Source organism: Xenopus laevis, chromosome 9_10S (assembly GCF_017654675.1).
Source record: "Xenopus laevis strain J_2021 chromosome 9_10S, Xenopus_laevis_v10.1, whole genome shotgun sequence".
NCBI classification, from domain to species: domain Eukaryota; kingdom Metazoa; phylum Chordata; class Amphibia; order Anura; family Pipidae; genus Xenopus; species Xenopus laevis.
The window spans coordinates 115,053,338-115,074,054 of NC_054388.1; the positions used below are offsets into that span (position 1 = coordinate 115,053,338).

At 42.9% G+C, this 20,717-nt stretch overlaps 3 protein-coding genes across 4 annotated transcripts in view; 1 reads left to right on the top strand and 2 right to left on the bottom strand.

Moving 5' to 3' along the window:
- Positions 1 to 19,467, bottom strand: part of XB5772961.L (Gastrula zinc finger protein XlCGF53.1 L homeolog) — a 579,535-nt gene extending 560,068 nt beyond the window's left edge. For both annotated transcript variants that reach the window (XM_041579017.1, XM_041579019.1), the window contains exon 1: positions 19,257 to 19,467. The gene's annotated coding sequence lies outside the window, so the exon portion shown is untranslated. The remainder of the gene's footprint in view (positions 1 to 19,256) is intronic.
- LOC108704280 (oocyte zinc finger protein XlCOF7.1-like) overlaps positions 1 to 20,717 on the top strand; it is a 137,184-nt gene that overhangs the window by 103,428 nt on the left and 13,039 nt on the right. The gene's annotated exons all lie outside the window — the stretch shown is intronic.
- Positions 15,718 to 18,934, bottom strand: znf782.S (zinc finger protein 782 S homeolog). Its single transcript, XM_018240644.2, has 4 exons — positions 18,791 to 18,934; positions 18,550 to 18,687; positions 18,337 to 18,460; positions 15,718 to 17,640 (listed from the first exon to the last, which is right to left on the bottom strand). Exons 1-4 carry the CDS (start codon positions 18,932 to 18,934, stop codon positions 16,193 to 16,195), a joined length of 1,854 nt encoding a protein of 617 aa, XP_018096133.2. The 3' UTR covers positions 15,718 to 16,192.

Sequence of the window (20,717 nt, forward strand, 5' to 3'; positions counted from 1 at the left end):
GAGGAAGAAAACAATGATCACATGATAGAAGGAAATAAAACATACAGGGAGAGTAGAAGAATAGAAGCATATTGGTACAGGGTTGGGTGGGTTTGGGGGGGTTTACGGTGTGGGGGAGCTGCATCTCCTTTACTGTCTGACGTGGGGGGGGGGTGTAGGAGCAAGTGTAAGGGGCATAGAGAGGGGGTGCTACTCTGTATAGAGGGGGGGTGTATAACAGGGGGGTGTATAATATAACAGAGGGGGGTGTATAATATAACAGAGGGGGTGTATAATATAACAGAGGGGGGTGTATAATATAACAGAGGGGAGGTGTATAATATAATAGAGGGGGGGTGTATAACAGGGGGGGTGTATAATATAACAGAGGGGGGTGTATAATATAACAGAGGGGGGGTGTATAATATAACAGAGGGGGGGGGTGTATAATATAACAGAGGGGGGGTGTATAATATAACAGAGGGGGGGGTGTATAATATAACAGAGGGGGGGGTGTATAATATAACAGAGGGGGGGGTGTATAATATAACAGAGGGGGTGTATAATATAACAGAGGGGGGTGTATAATATAACAGAGGGGGGTGTATAATATAACAGAGGGGGGTGTATAATATAACAGAGGGGGTGTATAATATAACAGAGGGGGGTGTATAATATAACAGAGGGGAGGTGTATAATATAATAGAGGGGGGGTGTATAACAGAGGGGGTGTATAATATAACAGAGGGGGGTGTATAATATAACAGAGGGGGGGTGTATAATATAACAGAGGGGGGTGTATATATAACAGAGGGGGGTGTATAATATAACAGAGGGGGGTGTATAATATAACAGAGGGGGGTGTATAATATAACAGAGGGGGTGTATAACAGAGGGGGTGTATAACAGAGGGGGTGTATAACAGAGGGGGTGTATAATATAATAGAGGGGGGTGTATAACAGAGGGGGGTGTATAACAGAGGGGGTGTATAATATAACAGAGGGGGGTGTATAATAACAGAGGTGGGTGTATATATAACAGAGGGGGTAGAGGGGGTGTATATATAACAGAGGGGGGTGTATAAACAGAGGGGGGTGTATAATATAATAGAGGGGGTGTATAATATAATAGAGGGGGGTTATAATATAATAGAGGGGGGTGTAATATAACAGAGGGGGGGTGTATAATATAATAGAGGGGGGTGTATAACAGAGGGGTGTATAATATAACAGAGGGGGGGTGTATAATATAACAGAGGGGGGTGTATAATTATAAACAGAGGGGGGTGTATAATATAACAGAGGGGGGGTGTATAATATACAGAGGGGGTGTATAATATAACAGAGGGGGGTGTATATAACAGAGGGGTGTATATTATAAAAGAGGGGGTGATATAACAGGGGGGTGTATATTAACAGAGGGGGGTGTATAACAGGGGGTGTATAACAGGGGGGGTAAACAGAGGGGGTGTATAATATACAGAGGGGGGGTGTATAATATAACAGAGGGGGTGGTATAATATAATAGAGGGGGTGTATAATATAACAGAGGGGGGTGTATAACAGAGGGGGGTGTATAATATAACAGAGGGGGGTGTTATAATATAACAGAGGGGGTGTATAACAGAGGGGGGTTGTATAATATAACAGAGGGGGTGTATAATATAACAGAGGGGGGTGTATAATATAACAGAGGGGGGGTGTATAATATAACAGAGGGGGTGTATAATAAACAGAGGGGGTGTATAATATAACAGAGGGGGTGTATAATAACAGAGGAGGGGGTGTATAACAGAGGGGGTGTATAATATACAGAGGGGGGTGTATAATATAACAGAGGGGGGTGTATAATATAACAGAGGGGGGTGTATAATATAATAGAGGGGGGTGGAGGGGGTGTATAATATAACAGAGGGGTGTATAACAGAGGGGGTGTATAATATAACAGAGGGGGGTGTATAATATAACAGAGGGGGGTGTAGGATATAACAGAGGGGGTGTATAATATAACAGGAGGGGGGTGTATAATATAACAGAGGGGGGTGTATAATATAACAGGGGGTGTATAATATAACAGAGGGGGTGTATAATATAACAGAGGGGGGTGTATAATATAACAGGGGGGGTGTATAATATAACAGAGGGGGGTGTATATATAACAGAGGGGGTGTATAATATAACAGAGGGGGGTGTATAATATAACAGAGGGGGGTGTATAATATAACAGAGGGGGTGTATAATATAACAGAGGGGGGTGTATAATAACAGAGGGGTTATAATATAACAGAGGGGGGTGTATAATATAACAGAGGGGGTGTATAATATAACAGAGGGGGGTGTATAATAAACAGAGGGGGGTGTATAATATAACAGAGGGGGTGTTATATATAACAGAGGGGGGTGTATATATAATAGAGGGGGGGTGTATAATATAACAGAGGGGGGTGTATAATATAACAGAGGGGGGTGTATAATATAACAGAGGGGGGTGTATAATATAACAGAGGGGGGGGTGTATAATATAACAGAAGGGGGTGTATAATATAACAGAGGGGGGTGTATAATATAACAGGAGGGGGGTGTATAATATAACAGAGGGGGGTGTATAATATAACAGAGGGGGGTGTATAATATAACAGAGGGGGGTGTATAATATAACAGAGGGGGGTGTATAATATAACAGAGGGGGGTGTATAATATAACAGAGGGGTGTATGATATAACAGAGGGGGGTGTATAATATAACAGAGGGGGTGTATATATAACAGAGGGGTGTATAATATAACAGAGGGGGTGTATAATATAACAGAGGGGGTGTATAATATAACAGAGGGGGTGTATAATATAACAGAGGGGGGTGTATAATATAACAGAGGGGGTGTATAATATAACAGAGGGGGGTGTATAATATAACAGAGGGGGGTAATAACAGAGGGTGTATGATATAACAGAGGGGGGTGTATAATATAACAGAGGGGTGTATGATATGATTATAACAGAGGGGGTGTATAATATAACAGAGGGGGTGTATTGATATAACAGAGGGGGAGGTGTTATAAATATAACAGAGGGGGTGTATGATATAACAGAGGGGGTGTATGATATAACAGAGGGGGTGTATAATATAACAGAGGGGGTGTATGATATAACAGAGGGGGTGTATAATATAACAGAGGGGGGTGTATAATATAACAGAGGGGGTGTATAATATAACAGAGGGGTGTATAATATAACAGAGGGGGGTGTATGATATAACAGAGGGGGGTGTATAATATAACAAGAGGGGTGTATTGATATAACAGAGGGGGTGTTATGATATACAGAGGGGGGTGTATAATATAACAGAGGGGGGTATGATATAACAGAGGGGGGTGTATAATATAACAGAGGGGGGTGTATAATATAACAGAGGGGGTGTTATAACAGGGGGGAGCTACTGTACAGTTGGGGGGTTGGTATAAAACAGAAGTAGATGAGGGGGGTAAATAACAATAATAATGACAGTGAGGAGGTGACACAGAGATACAGATGGGGGGGGAGGTTACAGGGGCAGTAGAGTTAAATGAAGGGAACAATGAGGGGAACAGACTGACACAGCACGTGGGAGGGGGGGGGGTGAATAAACCGGGAGAATTCCCAGGCCGGTCCCTCACTCACCGGTTTCTCTCGCTGCTCTGCTTCTGTAACTCTACACGAGCCTGACTTGCCAAGAGCTGAGTGGGCGGAGACAAACCAACGTGTTAGGGACTAGAGAAAACTCTCCCACTCTAAACAAAACGTAAACATCCTCTGAAGGGATTATGTGAGAGGGAAAGGGCAGTATCTGCAATGTGAGAATTCTCATCTGTGTCCTGACAATAGAGGCTTGGAACGCAGGAACTGGAAGTAGGTGAAACGTCGCTGAAGAAGAGGCTTGGAACGCAGGAACTGGAAGTAGGTGAAATGTAGCTGAAGAAGAGGCTTGGAACGCAGGATCTGCCAGCTGATGATTGGCTGTTCCCTGAGCTGCCAACTGCTTCCTATGTTTAGAGTTAAGTCTATAACATATATACATATATAATTACTTTGGTTCTTTGGCCAAACTATTCACTAAGGGACTAGTTTATGACCACAATCACTCAGGAATTACTTTGGACAAATAAAACCAAAAACATAGGACTTTGTCTCCTTGATATTCTAATATAGTAACAGAGTAACAGAGTAATATAGTAACAGTAACAAAGTAATATAGTAACACAATAACAGAGTAACATACTAATAGAGTAACATGGTAACATAGTAACATAACAGAGTAACATACTAATACAGTAACCTAATTACAGATTAACATAGTAATAGAGTAATATAGTAACATAGTAACATACTAGAGTAATATTGTAACATAAGTACATAAGTAACGGAGTAATATGGTAACATACTAACATACTAACATAGTAACACAGTAACATTGTAACACAGTAACATAGTAACATAATAACAGAGTAAAATAGTAACAGAGTAACAGAGTACAATTATAACACAGTCAAAAAGTAATATAGTAACATAAGAACAGTATAACATAGTAACAGAGTAACATACTCTGTGTGAGGCCTGGGGTCTATTAGCTATGGACGTAAAGAATTCAGTGTTTGTAAGCTGGAAGAATTGGCGGAGGTCCTACCGAGTATGGAATATACATGTGCAGATATTATTGTGTCTGGAATGCCAGAAGTTCCCAGGATTGCTGTGGAGCCTGGAATCCCAGAACTGGAACAAACCTGCAAGGAGAGAAGAGATGAGGATCCTCCACCACCTGAGTTGCTGCTTGCTGGAGAGAACCAGGAACATGGCAGAGAAAAACGCAGTACTCAAGGTTCACCAATGTCTGGAAATAAAGGAGGGAGTAACCCACCAGCAGAGATGGGGAGTTATTCCAGAACCTCCGAACCCGATAATGTACCCTCCAACAACAGGCTCCACAAGGATCCCCTTTGGGTGGTAAATTTGGTTGGGGCCCCTAAGCTGGTTGGGTGGGATCCACAATTACAGGAAAAAGGCCTGTGGCAGGGGGTTCATAGCTATGGGACTCACTTTGGCAGCATCATGTATTTGGGATTACTTAAGGGAATTCTATCTGGGCCGTTTGATTGGGAATAAAAGGCAATGTCTGCCTCTACAATTTTGCATGTTAGGACCCTCATGTTCTTCTTGTGCAAACAAATACCTTTTATTTTAACCCACAAGGACAGGGAGATTAATGAAGGATGTCCAGAAACATTGTCCCAGTTAGACCCAGCTCCGTTGCTATACTGCTCCATAATTCTGCAGATCTGTTACCCCTGGAGAGCTAAAGGTATTTGCCCCATACTGCTTGAAGTTACCTGAATATGGTACAAAAACTGCACACAAACTGTTTGCCTTCTTTATTGAGTATATTTTATACTTACCAAAATTTACTTTTCCCTTAGTCCCTTCGGCAGCAACCGTGAGATTTATCTCTCTCCCTGTAAGGTAGGACAAGTTGCCAATCACAATTTAACTAACCCCGCATCAAAAAAGTACACACAGAGAATGCAAGAATTTTATTAGGGTGGGACAACTTTTGCTGCTGAAGGGACTAAGGGAAAAGTAAATTTCGGTAAGTATAAAATGTACTCATCCCCTTACGTACCATACGGCAGTGTAAGAGTCTTACCAATGCGGCGGGGACGCCCGCGGCATGGTCCTCGAGCCGTCGCTGGCGCCGGCGCCATCTTGGAATCTAGGGCGCGCGCGGCGTGCCTGCGCGCCCCTTAAAGGTGCAGGCACGTCAGCACGTTTCTGACGCCCTATTTAAGGCCCATTCAGTTTCCCAGCCAGTGCCCGTGATAGAACTTGTTTCTTGTGGTTCCTGAGCCCTGTGCGTTTGATCTGTTTTGAATCTAGTCTGTTTGATTACCCGTGTTTGACCCAGCCTGTTCCTGACTATTCTGCATTCTGTATCCTGACCCTTGCCTGCCTACGACAACTCTTCCTGCTTAACCCCTTGATTGACAACCCGATTTGACCCTTGCCTGCCTGACGATTCTGATATCCGCCTGCCTCGACCCAGCCTGTCTGACGATTCTCTTGCCTGCTCCTTTTGTACCGTGACCTTCGGCCCAAAAGACTCTGCTAACAGCCATGCCCCTTCGCCAGCCAGAACATCTTGCCTTGCACCCCTCGTTAAGTCCAGGCGGCACCCACCCAAGTAAGCTGAGGGCTCCTCCCGAAGCCCAACGGTGGTCACACTACTGGTGAAGCCGAGCCGAAACCAGGGTGCTTGGCATTTGTTCTGGTATTCGGGTGCCGGTCGTGACAGGCAGCAACCGTGAGAGTTAGCAAGATAAGGGTGGGATCCAGTTACACCGCCTTCTGGAGAACTATCCTACCAAAGGAAGCTTCCTGAGAGGCTAAGATGTCCACTCTGTAGTGCTAAATGAATGTATTCGGGGTACTCCAAGTGGCTGATCTGCAGATATTGTCCATAGACACCCCTGCTACTTCTGCCCACAATGTGGAGATGTTTCTGGTGGAATGGCTTCTGATCCTGAAGGGAGGCATGCGACCAGCTTTAATATACTCCATCTGAATTGTCTCCTTAATCCATCTAGAAATGGTAGGTTTGGATGCCTTTCTACCTTTGTTCTTTCCAGAGAATGAGACAGATCCTCACACTTTAAACTCCTTAGTGAGGTCTCAGGATTACTCGGTCTGGTAAAAACACCAGGTAAGGTTCCTTGACGGATAAAGACTGCAATTCTCCAATTCTCTTAGCTGATGTAATAGCTAACAGGAATAAAGTCTTGAAAGAAAGACATTTTAGGGAGCATTCTTCCAGGGCTCAAATGGATTTCCGGACAACTTTTCTAACACCATCAATAAATCCCACGTAGGAAAAGGTTGAAGCTGTCTGGGCCGTCCTTGAAATATCTCTTAATGTGGGCCAATGAAGACAGTGGGTGTCTTCACCCACTGTCTTCAGTGGGTGAAGACTAGGGATGTAGCGAACGTCGGAAAAAAAGTTCGCGAACATATTCGCGAACTTGCGCAAAAATGCGAGCGGTTCGCGAACGGTTCGCGAACCCCATAGACTTCAATGGGAAGGCGAACTTTAACATCTAGAAAAGACATTTCTGGCCAGAAAAATGATTTTAAAGTTGTTTAAAGGGTGCAACGACCTGGACAGTGGCATGCCAGAGGGGGATCAAGGGCAAAAATGTATCTGAAAATCTGCCTGTGTGTGCTTGGAAGAGATAGTGTAGGGGGAGAGCTGTTAGTGATTTCAGGGACAGATGATAGTAAGTTTGCTGGCTAGTAATCTGCTTGATACTGCTCTGTATTGGAGGGACAGAAGTCTGCAGGGATTTGAGGGACATTTTAGCTTAGGTAGCTTTGCTGGCTAGTAATCTACTGTTCTCTTTAAACAACTGCCATACGTTGACCTTGTAGGCATTGTTTGCCCAGTTTTTTTGGACGCAGCCACTGAAGCACAGTTGCCAGAAAAAATATGCCATATAAATGCTGAAAATAGTAATTTTTCGCCATACGTTGACCTTGTAGACATTGTTTGCCCAGTTTTTTTGGACGCAGCCACTGAAGCACAGTTGCCAGAAAAAATATGCCATATAAATGCTGAAAATAGTCATTTTTTGCCATACGTTGACCTTGTAGGCATTGTTTGCCCAGTTTTTTTGGTCGCAGCCACTGAAGCACAGTTGCCAGAAAAAATATGCCATATAAATGCTGAAAATAGTCATTTTTTGCCATATACGTTGAGTCAACGTATGGCAAAAAATGACTATTTTCAGCATTTATATGGCATATTTTTTCTGGCCTCTGTGCTTCAGTGGCTGCGGCCAAAAAAACTGGGCAAACAATGCCTACAAGGTCAACTTATACACTACTACAGCGATGGATACATATTACGTAAAATATATTATGGCTGCTTGAAAAAAGTCACTCCGGTGTTTTTTCTGGAGACGGTAATATTATGGATATTTAGACAGAATGTGAACAAGGTCACACAGCTAGATGGCAGTTGGTTGAATAACACACTGGGCAAAAAATGCCTACAGGGCAAATAATGCCTAAAAGGTCAACTTATACACTACTACAGCGATGGATACGGATTACGTAAAATATATTATGGCTGCTTGAAAAAAGTCACTCCGGTGTTTTTTCTGGAGACGGTAATATTATGGATATTTAGACAGAATGTGAACAAGGTCACACAGCTAGATGGCAGTTGGTTGAATAACACACTGGGCAAAAAATGCCTACAGGGCAAATAATGCCTAAAAGGTCAACTTATACACTACTACAGCGGTAGTAAAATAAAAAAAAGTAAAATAAAAAAAAATGAATATTAAAAAAAAAAAATTAAAGTTGGTGCTGCTGAACTACTAGGAGCAGCAGATTAGCACACCAGTCCCACTCCCCAACACTGCTAGACTAATAGCACTGGGCTCTTATAGTAGTAGTAGTAGTAGTAGTAAAACAACAAAAAAATAAATAAAAGCAGTCCTTACAAGGACTACTGTTATTGCAGCAGTCAGCAGATGAGATCAGAAGCAGGACAGCTGCCCACTGCAGCTACATACAGAGCACTGCAGTAGAAGGTAGATTACTAGCCAGCAAAGCTACCTAAGCTTAAATGTCCCTCAAACCCCTGCAGACTTCTGTCCCTCCAATAACAGAGCAGTATCAAAACGATTACTAGCCAGCAAACTTTCAACTGTCCCTGAAATCACTAACAGGCAGCAGCTCTCTCCCTACACTATCTCTTCAGCACACACAGGCAGAGTGAAAAAACGCTGCAGGGCTTCGGTTTTTATAGGGAAGGGGAGTGGTCCAGGGGAGAGCTTCCTGATTGGCTGCCATGTACCTGCTGGTCTGGGGTGAGAGGGCAAAAAAAAGCGCCAACAATGGCGAACCCAAAATGGCGAACGTCGCGCGACGTTCGCGAACTTCCGGCGAGCGCGAACACCCGATGTTCGCGCGAACAAGTTCGCCGGCGAACAGTTCGCGACATCTCTAGTGAAGACCTTGGGTGAAGACCTTGAGTGTATTTACTGCCATCCCCTTGTCAAACCCCTCCTGGATTTAATTTTAAGGAGTGTATTGGTGGAAGATAATTCATTCCGAAAGTCATGTTTAGCAACCCATTTTTGAAAGATCTTCCAAATTCGATCTAATTTGTAGATCTTTTTCTGGACTGAATCAGGATGTTAATCACCTCAGAAGACCCTGGACTTCTAGTATGGACCTGTCAGTCTCCAAGGAGTCACCTGAAGTAGTTGCAGATTCTAGCACCATAGGACCCCCTGCATCAGAAGTGAGGGAATCTGGGGAAGTATCCCATAGTCGTTCCTGGACATTCTCATTAGAAGGGAGAACCAGCTCCTCCTGGGCCAAAATGGTGCTATAAGGATAGCATTCACCTGTTCTTGTCTGATCTTCTGCAAGACTCTTGGGATCATCGGCAGAGGGGGAAAAATGTAAACTAGGGGAAAATCCCATCTGAATGAATGGGATTATAGCGTCCAATTCGAACGATCCTGTCTGTTCAGAGAACAGAATCTGTCTACCCTCTGATTCCATCTGGTTGCCATCAGATCTATACAAGGGTGACCCCAACAATGAGAAATTTCCTGGAAAATATTCTGATCCAGCATCCATTCCCCTGGCCTCAGAATCTTACTGCTGAGCTGATCTGCCAGGATATTGTCCTCCCCTCTTATATGGACTGCTGAAATTTTGGGAACATTCATCTCTGCCCAAGAGAGGATCTTTGAAACTTCGTTGTTCAGCACTCCGGATCTGGTTCCCCCCTGTTTGTTGATATATGCCATGTCGTGGCATTGTCTAACTTGATTCTCAGATCTTTTCCTCTCAATCTATCCTGAAAGACTGAGATTGCATTGTAGGCTGCCCTCAACTCCCTGAAATTCGAAGACATGGAGACTTCCATTCAGTTCCAAATACCTTGGGCTGTGTGTTGTCCCCAATGGGCTCCCCACCCTGTTTGGGATGCATTGGTCATTAGTACTAACCAGTCTGTCTGTCGAAAAGAGAGACCCTGTGATAGCTTGTTCCTCTGAAGCCACCACTCTAGTTGTATCTTGGTCTCCCTGGTAATGATGATCTCTGTATCCAAGGAGGACAGCTTTTTGTCCCATCTCAACAGGATTTCTCCTTGAAGTGGTCTCATATGAAATCTGGTCCAAGGTACTGCATCTATCGCTGATGTCATTAACCCCAGAAACTTCATTAGGTCTTGAAGAGAAGAAGTATTGTGAAAAATAATCTGTTGAACTTCTGTTAGAATGAGATTTATCTTGTTCCTGGGGAGAAAAACCTTCATCTCTGATGTATTGACTCTGATGAACCCCAGAAATTGAATGGATCTTGCTGGGGTTAGCAGAGACTTTTCCCAATTCACCAACCAGCCTAGTCTTTGTAGAAGCTGAACAGTTCTGTCTAGGTGCTTCTTTAGAAGAGACTCTGAGATTGCCATAATCAAGCAGTCATCTAGGTATGGAATCACTGAAATTCCCTGTTTCCGTAGCACTGCCACTACAACTGCTACTATCTTCGTAAATATTCGAGGAGCAGTGGTTATCCCAAAAGGCAAAACTGTAAACTGGTAATGGTGTAGAGCACCTCCGATGTAAATTACTATTCGCAAAAGCTTCCTGTGAGCTTTGAACAGGGGCACATGGAGGTAAGCATCTTTTAAGTCCAACGAAGCCATATAATCTCCTTGATCTAAGATGTTTATGACTGACCTGATGGTCTCCATGCGAAAGTACCTTTTGTGAATAAACTGGTTGACAAACCTTACCTCTATTATGGTTCGTAATTTCCCACCTGGCTTCGGGAATAGAAAAACCCTTGAGTAGGTTCCTGGACCAATTTCTGAAGTAGGTACAGGTTCCAGAACCCTTGCTGCAATTAATTCTGAGATGACCTGTTCTAATGCCTTTTGCTTTTTGAGATCTGTTAAAGTAGTAATTACCACTCTTGAAGGAGGTATGGATTTAAATTCTATTTGATATCCTTCTGCAATGAGCTGCAGTATCCATGGTTCTACGACTATTTCTTCCCATTCGGGAAGAAAATAGGTTAGTCTCCCTCCCACCGGCACGGAGAACCTGGCGTCAGATGGTAATCTTCTTCCTCTGGGCTGATTGTCCCTCACTTACTCTTTCATTCTTCCCTAAGGGGGTATTCCTGAATGGATGAAAGGCACTCAGTATTGCTCTTGGTCTCTGAAAGCTAGATTCTCTTTTAGGAGAATATCTCCTTGAAATTAATTTCTCGGTTTCATTGTTTCTTGAGGAAGATGTTTGCCTCCCTTAGAGCCCGAAATGGATATAATAAGCCTGTCAAGTTCTGAACTGAACAACCACCCAGGTTCAAATCCCATGGAACAAAGGCTGTTTTTAGATGTAAGATCAGCTGGCCATGTTCTAAGCCATAGTGCTCTTCTGGCTGCCTGAAAAGAGAAAAGAAATAACATCATGTACTGAAAACCACTTACCTACTGCAGGTAGGACAAGAAAACACTGGTGAGGAGGGGGAGTTAACTAATTATAGGTGAGGTTAGTTAAATTGTGATTGGCCACTTGTCCTACCAAGGAGCGAGATAAATCTCACGGTTGCTGCCGTATGGGACGTAAGGGAATAGTGTTATTCCGACAGATGCAAACTGGATTCTTTCTCATTGACTATAACTAAGGACTGTGTGTCTAGTATAGGTCAATCTAAAAAAAAAAAAGAGTTACAATGTGCCATTGTGATTGGATTAGTGGAAGAGTTTATATGCCGTGAATTTCCCACACCAGTCAGTTGTACTGAAGAAGCTGCTCGGATGAGTAGTGAAACGTCTTCATTGATTACTCAGCAAGTCCAGTTGTTTTTAGATTGACCTATACTAGATATACCATGACCTGGATGAATGAAAATCTTCATAGTCATAAGGACTGTGTGGGAGGGAGGAGAGAACACTGGGGCTTTTGGACAGATTCCATCCAGGACTCTAAAATACTTTTTTTTTTCTCTACAATTTTATTTTATGGGAATTGGCTAGTGAGGCTGTTGGGGGAGAAGTTGTGAGAAAAAATTAATCTGAAGGAAAAAATTGTCAACTATAATGTTATTGCTTAGTAGCTCCTAACCACTTCAACAAATGGTATGTGTAGGATAACTTTGCTCCTTTCCCTATGTGGATTTGTTGTACAGCCAGACCCGCATTCTTTGTTAAGTGATCCCGACCGTGGGGGCAAACAAACCAGAACCCTCTGTAACTCAATGCACATAGATTACCCCAAGACCCTCTGTACTCTCTGGATCCTACATTCAGACTCAACTGGGCATGCTTGCTAAATGGCACCCTATTGGCCCAACCTGTGATTGGCATCATTACTATATATGGTCAGATTGGTCCCTAAAATGGCCCGTCTGCCTTATCATGTGATTGGCCCCTATTGAAAGCTGCCTTTGTGGTTGGTAGAAAGAATCAAACCCTGCTCTGCATTTATGACAGGGGCTGTTCCCTTTCTGGGGAGCAAAGGTGGCAGCTAAGACTTCCAATTTGATCATCTTTTTACAGACATGGAAGAACCCAGAGACTACCCAGCTGTAAGCCATCACAGCTCAACCCACTTACCCACTAACCAGAATAGCAATGCCCAACCCTGTCATTATCCACAAGCAGAACTCTGAGGAAAACCTGTGATATTGAAGTTTCTATGCTACAATAAAGAGCTGCTTCCCCTGAAGGAATTGTGTGAGTCCTGCTCTATGTCCACGTCTTCTCGTGGCAATGTGATGTGACAGACATATATACCCATTTTGAATTTGGGAGAATGTGTATTTTCCAAAATTATATGGTTTTGGGGGGTTCAGGCAGACTTTTTGTAAGACACACAAAACAAGGGTGGGAATAATACGTGATTGTCCATTATTCGTCCATTACAAATCCTTAATAAAGTCTTGGTGGGAAAATAATCTAAATGAAGACAAAAGTACAGTAACAGTTACATACCTGGTGAAGAACAAAAAAAAGAACAACAACCAGACAAATATAAAAAACAGACTTTATTAGCAAAAGACTATTTTGAGAAATGTCAGTGTCAAACTGGGGGGGTCTGGGCCACAAATTCCCCTCTGTAAGGCTCAGGTTAGCTGGGACCACAGCTCTTGGCACAGTTTTACAGAACAAACTTGAGTCAATTGCCATCTTTCATCTGGCTTTTATTACAAAGAAAATAATCAGGTTCAGAACACTTGAAATATTAGCAGTCCTGCTTCAAAACACACAGATTAGTGTACACAAATGAAAGATTTCCAGCTCTTGCAGCATTTAGACCATAAAGTTCCAGGACTTTCAGCATACAGTTTGTGGGATGTTGCTCTTCCTCTCTCTTGTCCTCTGTGCTATTCCCAATCTTCAATGTAGGGACAGATTTATCAAGGGTCGAATTTAAAATTAGAATATTTGATTTTTTTTTTTATGGTCAAAATTGTCAAATTTGACTAGGGAGTTATTCCCTTTTTTTATATTATATAATATATTATTATATTTTTAAAAACATTTGAATTACATTTTCGAGATTCAAAACAGTCAAATTTGACTAGGGAGTTATTCCCTATTATTTTATATTATATGTTATATTTTTTAAAAAAATTGGAATTACATTTTCAAGATTTATCATACTCTGGGCATTTAAAGGGATACTGTCATGGGAAAAAAAAATTTTCTTCAAAATGAATCAGTTAATAGTGCTGCTCCAGCAGAATTCTGCACTGAAATCCATTTCTCAAAAGAGCAAACAGATTTTTTTATATTCAATTTTGAAATCTGACATGGGGCTAGACATTTTGTAAATTTCCCAGCTGCCCCCAGTCATGTGACTTGTGCCTGCACTTTAGGAGAGAAATGCTTTCTGGCAGGCTGCTGTTTTTCCTTCTCAATGTAACTGAATGTGTCTCAGTGGGACATTGGTTTTTACTATTGAGTGTTGTTCTTAGATCTACCAGGCAGCTGTTATCTTGTGTTAGGGAGCTGTTATCTGGTTACCTTCCCATTGTTATTTTGTTTGGCTGCTGGGGGGGAAAAGGGAGGGGGTGATATCAGTCCAACTTGCAGTACAGCAGTAAAGAGTGATTGAAGTTTATCAGAGCACAAGTCACATGACTGGGGGCAGCTGGGAAACTGACAATATGTCTACCCCATGTCAGATTTCAAAATTGAATATAAAAAAATCTGTTTGCTCTTTTGAGAAATGGATTTCAGTGCAGAATTCTGCTGGAGCAGCACTATTAACTGATTCATTTTGGAAAAAAATTTTTTTTCCCATGACAGTATCCCTTTAAGCTGCCTGTCCTGATATTTGCCTGTTTCTGACCACAATTCTTTTCTGTGCTATTGTTTGTTGACCCGGATTGTGACCTCAACTGCCCTCTTGTCTTCTGAATTTGTAATGTGCTGCCCGTTTTGGATATATGTGGAGATGTATCAGCATTTTCATCATATTTTTTACACTTAATTTTTAAGAGGCTGTTAACCAGGCCACATCCCATGATAGGAGTAGGTGCATATGTTCCCTGTATCTGTTCTTTAAGAGGATTAATGCTGCAATCTGATTGGTTTCCTCTTTCAGTGAAGCTGCTTCCTCATTGATGGCATTTGTTGGTGGGGGCTGATCCTCTGGAGAGATTTCGGTCATTAGTACAACATAACATTGCTCTCATCTTTATGTTCACAGGCTGATAAAAAGAAGAATTAAAGCATCTGGCAAACACATTTTTAAATATAGTGGAGAGAGAAACCCCCAGTTTAGATGTAGAAGAGAGAACACAAGGAGAGATTTTACCCTGGGGGACAATACAGCACTTGGGACATGGACCAAAGAACACAGGGAAGTGAGAATATAGATGAGCACAATACAGAAAATGAGTGAAACTCACTAAGCGTTGGCCATGTCATTGGATTTTACTCTTCTGGAGAAACCAATTCCAGCATTTTTCTCACTGTTCCTGCTGCTAGGCAACAAGCAGTGTGGGGCAAGAATTTCCCCCTAGGACGTGATCACCCCAGGGGCCCAGAACAGCAGCCGATATGTGGAAATAACATGTGGGATTCTTTCCAGCCTTTCTCAACCACACTGAGCTGCCCCCTCCCAAAAGGTTTGTGCACCATCAAACCTGGATCCAGATTCCATGGCCTTCCAGTATGTCCTACCTGCTGTCCTGTCCCAAGTGTCACACACAAACTTACATGTACACTTACAAATTCATACTATTATGCACAATAAGTCAGGGTTTGAACACTTACAGCACTCAAGCACACTCATAATTTAGCAATTTTACACAACCACTCTTTTGGAAAATAGGGGAGACACAAAAAAAAAGTACAATGCACTGGCGCATATTTGTTTTTCACACAATATATGTCTCCTTTATGTTATTAATAATCTTTTACTTGATTGATACCTGATTTGTAAAACATTTCCCACATTCAAAACAAAAAGATGGTGTTAAAAAATAATGTGTGGGTTCTTTGTCAATGGACACTAAGGTCTCATTAAACGGCAAAATATGTTTTTAAAATAAATAGGATACAATTAGGGATGGATGACCCGATTCGTCAAAAATTTGCCGCCAGAGAATTGTCGCCGACGCCCATTCCAACCCAAGTCTATGGGCTTCAAAAAAATTGTCGCGCACATCTTTTTTTTTTTTGTCGCACACCGCCCTACAAGTCTATGGGCGTCATTTCCACAGCAAAAGAAGGTGAAAAAATGTGCCCAACCCTAGATATAATCGATGTTTGCAAAACATTTCACACATTGAGGACAAGCTTATGGATCCCCCCGGTTTGAATTTCAAAGTTGTACATTTAGACTGCGGTTATGTGCAAAACATTTCCCACATTCAGAACAAGAAAAAAAGTTTATGTTCTTGGTGGATTCTGTGATGGTGATTGAGGTTATGCTGTTGTTAAAACACTTTTCTACATTCAGAACAGGGAAAAGGTGTCTCCCCTGTTTCTCTCCAATGGCAAGTTCGTTTTGATAAATTAATAGTGACGGGCGAATCTGAACCGTTTCGCATTGCCGAAAATTTGTGAGTCTATGGGTGTCATTTTACAGGCTAAACTTGCCGAAAAATGACCCTCATCACTGAATTAGTGAAACAAAATAAGGGTTCTACCCAATATGAGTTTGTCGTCGATGGACTCCAAGTGCTGATGAGCTGACAAAACATTTGCCACATTCAGAGCAGGAATAAGGTTTCTCCCCTGTGTGAGTTCTCCGATGAACAGTAAGATGTGATGAAGAGGCATAACATTTCCCACACTCAGAACAAGAATATGGTTTCTCTCCTGTGTGGGTTCTTTGATGTGCAATAAGGCTTGATTGATGGCTAAAACATTTCCCACATTCAGAACAACAGAATGGTTTCTCTCCGGTGTGGGTTCGTTGATGGAGAGTATAGTGTGTAGTATTGGCAAAGCATTTCCCACACTCCGAGCAAACGAATGGTTTCTCTCCTGTGTGGGTTTTGTGATGGCGACTGAGGCTACGTCGGTTTGAAAATAATTTCCCACATTCAGAACAGGAAAACATTTTCACTTCGGTGTGAATTCTCAGATGGACAGTAAGGTCGGCCGTGCTCGTAAAACATTTCCCACATTCAGAACAGGAATAAGGTTTCTCCTTTGTGTGGGTTCGTCTTCGGTGGCCAGCAAGGTCTGATGAAATGGCAAAACATTTCCCACACTCAGAACAAGAATAGGGTTTCTCTCCTGTGTGGGTTCTGTGATGACGGGCAAGTGACCAACAATTTAAAAAATATTTCCCACATTCTGAGCAGGAGGAAAGCTTCTCTCCTGTGTGGATTCTCCGATGGTCACGGAGATATGTTGACGAGGCAAAACACTTCCCACATTCTGAACAAGGATATGGTTTCTCCCCCGTGTGGGTTCTGTAATGACGTGCAAGCGTCGATTGATTTATAAAACATTTCCCGCATTCAGAACAAGGAAATGGTTTCTCTCCCGTGTGAGTTCTCTGATGGACAGAAAGTTCTGATGATTTCATAAAATATTTCCCACATTCAGAAGTAGAAACTGGTTTCTCTCCTATGGGGGTTATTTTATGACTTACAACGCAGCTGTTTTTTTTATGTAATGTTTTTTTTGTTATGTGAGATTTATATGGGGATGTATCTGCACTTTCATCAGATTTATTACATGGGATTCTGAACAGGCTGCATCTCATGATAGGAGCAGGTGTGTCTGTTCCCTGTATCTGTTCTGTAATTGGATTAATGCTGCAATCTGATTGGTTTCCCTCTTCCCATGAAGCAGTTTCCTCTTTGATAGCATTTGATATATAATTCTCTAACAAGTTGTTATTCATTCTGTATCCCATGATAGGAGTAGGTGTATCTGTCCCCTGTATCTGTTCTGTACATTTATTAATGCTGCAATCTGATTGGTTTCCCACTTCACATGAAGCCACTTCCTCTTTAATCCCATTGGCTGGTGGAGGCTGTTCCACTGGAGACATTTCAGTGAAATTTCCATCATTATTACAGCCTAATGTTGCCTCAGTATGTGCTGTAACATTGTTCTCATCTTTATATTCACAGGCTGCTAAAGAGAAGAATAGAGACAATTATTTATATTTGATCAGAGATATATATCTGCCTGTTCATCTTGACTCCTTTATGTAAAATGACTTTTACATAAAGGAGTCAAGGTTAAAAGTTAAAAAATAAAATCTTTAAAATGACCCCTTTATTGGCGCTCCCTATAGATTTGCTATGGCCCCTGTCCAGGTCTCAAATGAGGGGTGGGTGTGTCCTAACGGTCCCTGCCAGAAGCACAGTAGGAGGGGGACAGCCAATCACAGCCCTGCAGTCACACAAGCACAGACAGGCTTCAGTTCCCTATCAGGTCCTGCTAGCTGCTGATTGGTTCCTGTCCTACAGTGCAGTGAGCTGAGTGCCGCCAGCTCCCCTGCATAGCCTGGGAAAAGAGGCAGCAGGAACAGCAGGGGTTTTGCAGAAATATTCAATAAATAAACCTAAAATTTCAAATTTTTCAGCTCATTTTGTCTATATGTAAAATAGTATAGTATGATCACTGCCTCATTCTTGATGTTCACACAATATGTCTCCCTTAATAACGCATTTTTCTTTTTAAATCAGTAGGATAGCTTGGTGCCTGATGATTATTAACTGGGTCAAAATAGATGCCCAAGTTTACATTTTCCATGTCTCTTAAAAGGAAACTTCATTCATAGATTCCATGCTCTGTATATGATAGAGAGAACCCATTACTTACCTAGTGGGTGGAGCTGCTGTGGCTCCTCCTTCATTCCTTCCTCATAAAGGTCCTTGTTTCCTTTTATATAGTCCCACTCGTCCAAGGAAAAATAGATGGAAACATGATGAGTCCTTATGGCAACCTGTCACACACAATGTTCCAGTCATCCCCCAGCCAGAGAAAGGGATTATCATCCACTGTTACTAAACAATAAGGGGCCGCTGTACCCACCTCTCCAGTCAGCAGCTGGATGATGTTGGACATGAGTTCCAGGATCTTCTTGTCATTCTTGTTATTTTCCTTCTGTATGACGGAGCCAGGGGCATGCAGGGCCCCCCCATCATCTGACTTCTTCCTAGGGATGTAGTGCTAAATATTGAAAGGAAGAGAGAATGGTGTTTGAGCTGCAGAGAGACCCCCTTTGTACAGACAGACAGTCTCTTGTCAGTGTGCCAGTCACAGTGCCCCTCACCTCTCCAGTCAGCAGATAGATCATCTCCAGTGTCAGATTCACCATTCTCTCCTTCTTCCCCCGCTCCTCCTCCTCCTCATTTTTATCCTTCTTCTTCTTCTTCCCCTTCATCCCTGTGTCACTCGCTTCCTCCCACATTCCCATTGGCTCCTCGTGGGAGGGACTGACCTGGAAGTGACCCTGGAATTAAGCACTTACACATTTCTATACAGAGGAGGTGTATAATATTAGAGAGGGGGGGTGCTACTGTACAGTTGGGGGTTGGTATAAAACAGAAGTAGATGAGGGGGGTAAATAACAATAATAATGACAGTGAGGAGGTGACACAGAGATACAGATGGGGGGGGTTACAGGGACAGTAGAGTTAAATGAAGGGAACAATGAAGGGAACAGGCTGACACAGCACGGGGGAGGGGAGGGGGGGGTGAATAAACCGGGAGAATTCCCAGGCCGCTCCCTCACTCACCGGTTTCCCTCGCTGCTCTGCTTCTGTAACTCTACACGAGAGGCGGGACTTGCCAAGAGCTGATTGGGCGGAGACAAACCAACGTGTTAGGGACTAGAGAAAACTTTCCCACTCTAAACAAAGCGTAAACATCCTCTGAAGGGATTATGTGAGAGGGAAAGGGCAGTATCTGCAATGTGAGAATTCTCATCTGTGCCCTGAGTCTAGAGACTTGGAACACAGGAACTGGAAGTAGGTGAAACGTCGCTGAAGAAGAGGCTTGGAACACAGGATCTGCCAGCTGATGATTGGCTGAGCTGCCAAGTGTAGAAATTGGAATATGAAAATAAAGCATTGAAAGGATTCCTATGTTTGGAGTTAAGTATGTAACCCTAATTTGTTACGGTCTCTTTAAATCTCAAATAACCCTTGGCAATCCAAGGTCCCTGAGTCCCTTTTGTGTATGATAAGTACTGGGAACTGGAATTTACATCTATTGTTATCTAATACATAATACACTCCTGCACTGGGGACACATTCTCCAACACAGTCTTTTTTATTATCAAAGTCCCAATCCTCTGGAAAGGGTTAATAACCGCACAGTTCAGTTCAATTGAAATGTCTCTTCCCCAGAGCTCTTATAGTCCAGGTACCAAAAGTACCTCTCCCTTTGGACCTTAGCTTTCACGTCGCAGGTACATACACAAGACCTGTCCTCAAATTGGGGCCCCATGCTTGTATCCGTGCCAGTGGGTGGCTCACTCACCGGGGTGCTCTCAGAGGCAGTCACACTTGAGATTACAGGCAGCTCTGCAGCAGGATCAATCTCACAATGGCACCTTTCTCCTTCTGAGTCTCTAGCAGCTTGGCAGGGACAGGATGGGCTCTTTCTGTATTCCCACAGGCTCAAAGTCAGGCACACCCTCTCTCACAAGGATACACTGGGGTGCCCAGCCAATCGGATGGCTCTCCTGCCTGTAATTGGGCTGGATGATGTCACAGACAGAAAAACAGGGGAAGGATTTCTCTGGTCCCCTACAAGTATATAACATATGTAGCCCTCTTCTGCTGCTGCATGAGATCTAGCACAGTGGGGTCTATTTTTCCTTGGCATTGGTAGTTCCACATGGGACTGGAGTTAGGATTAGGCAGAAGAGAAATGTGCTTAGAGTGAAACAGTGTGGGCCACTAGAAATGTTGCCACCTTTTCTGGAAAAAAATACCGGCATTCCTATATATTTATTCATAACATTGGGATCAACCATCATTTTTACCGGCCAGGTGGCAACCCTTAGCCCCTAGTCACATAGTTCTTCTGCCTGCCACCCCCTAGTTCTATCCCAACTTTAACTTTGACTATAAGAGCAGCGAGACACCAGTGGTGGTGTGAGTTGGCTGGGGAGGAAGAGGGACTTTCTCTGATGTTGGTTATATGATGAGGGAGAGAGGGAGGCACTTTGAGGTCAATGATTGCCTTGGGTG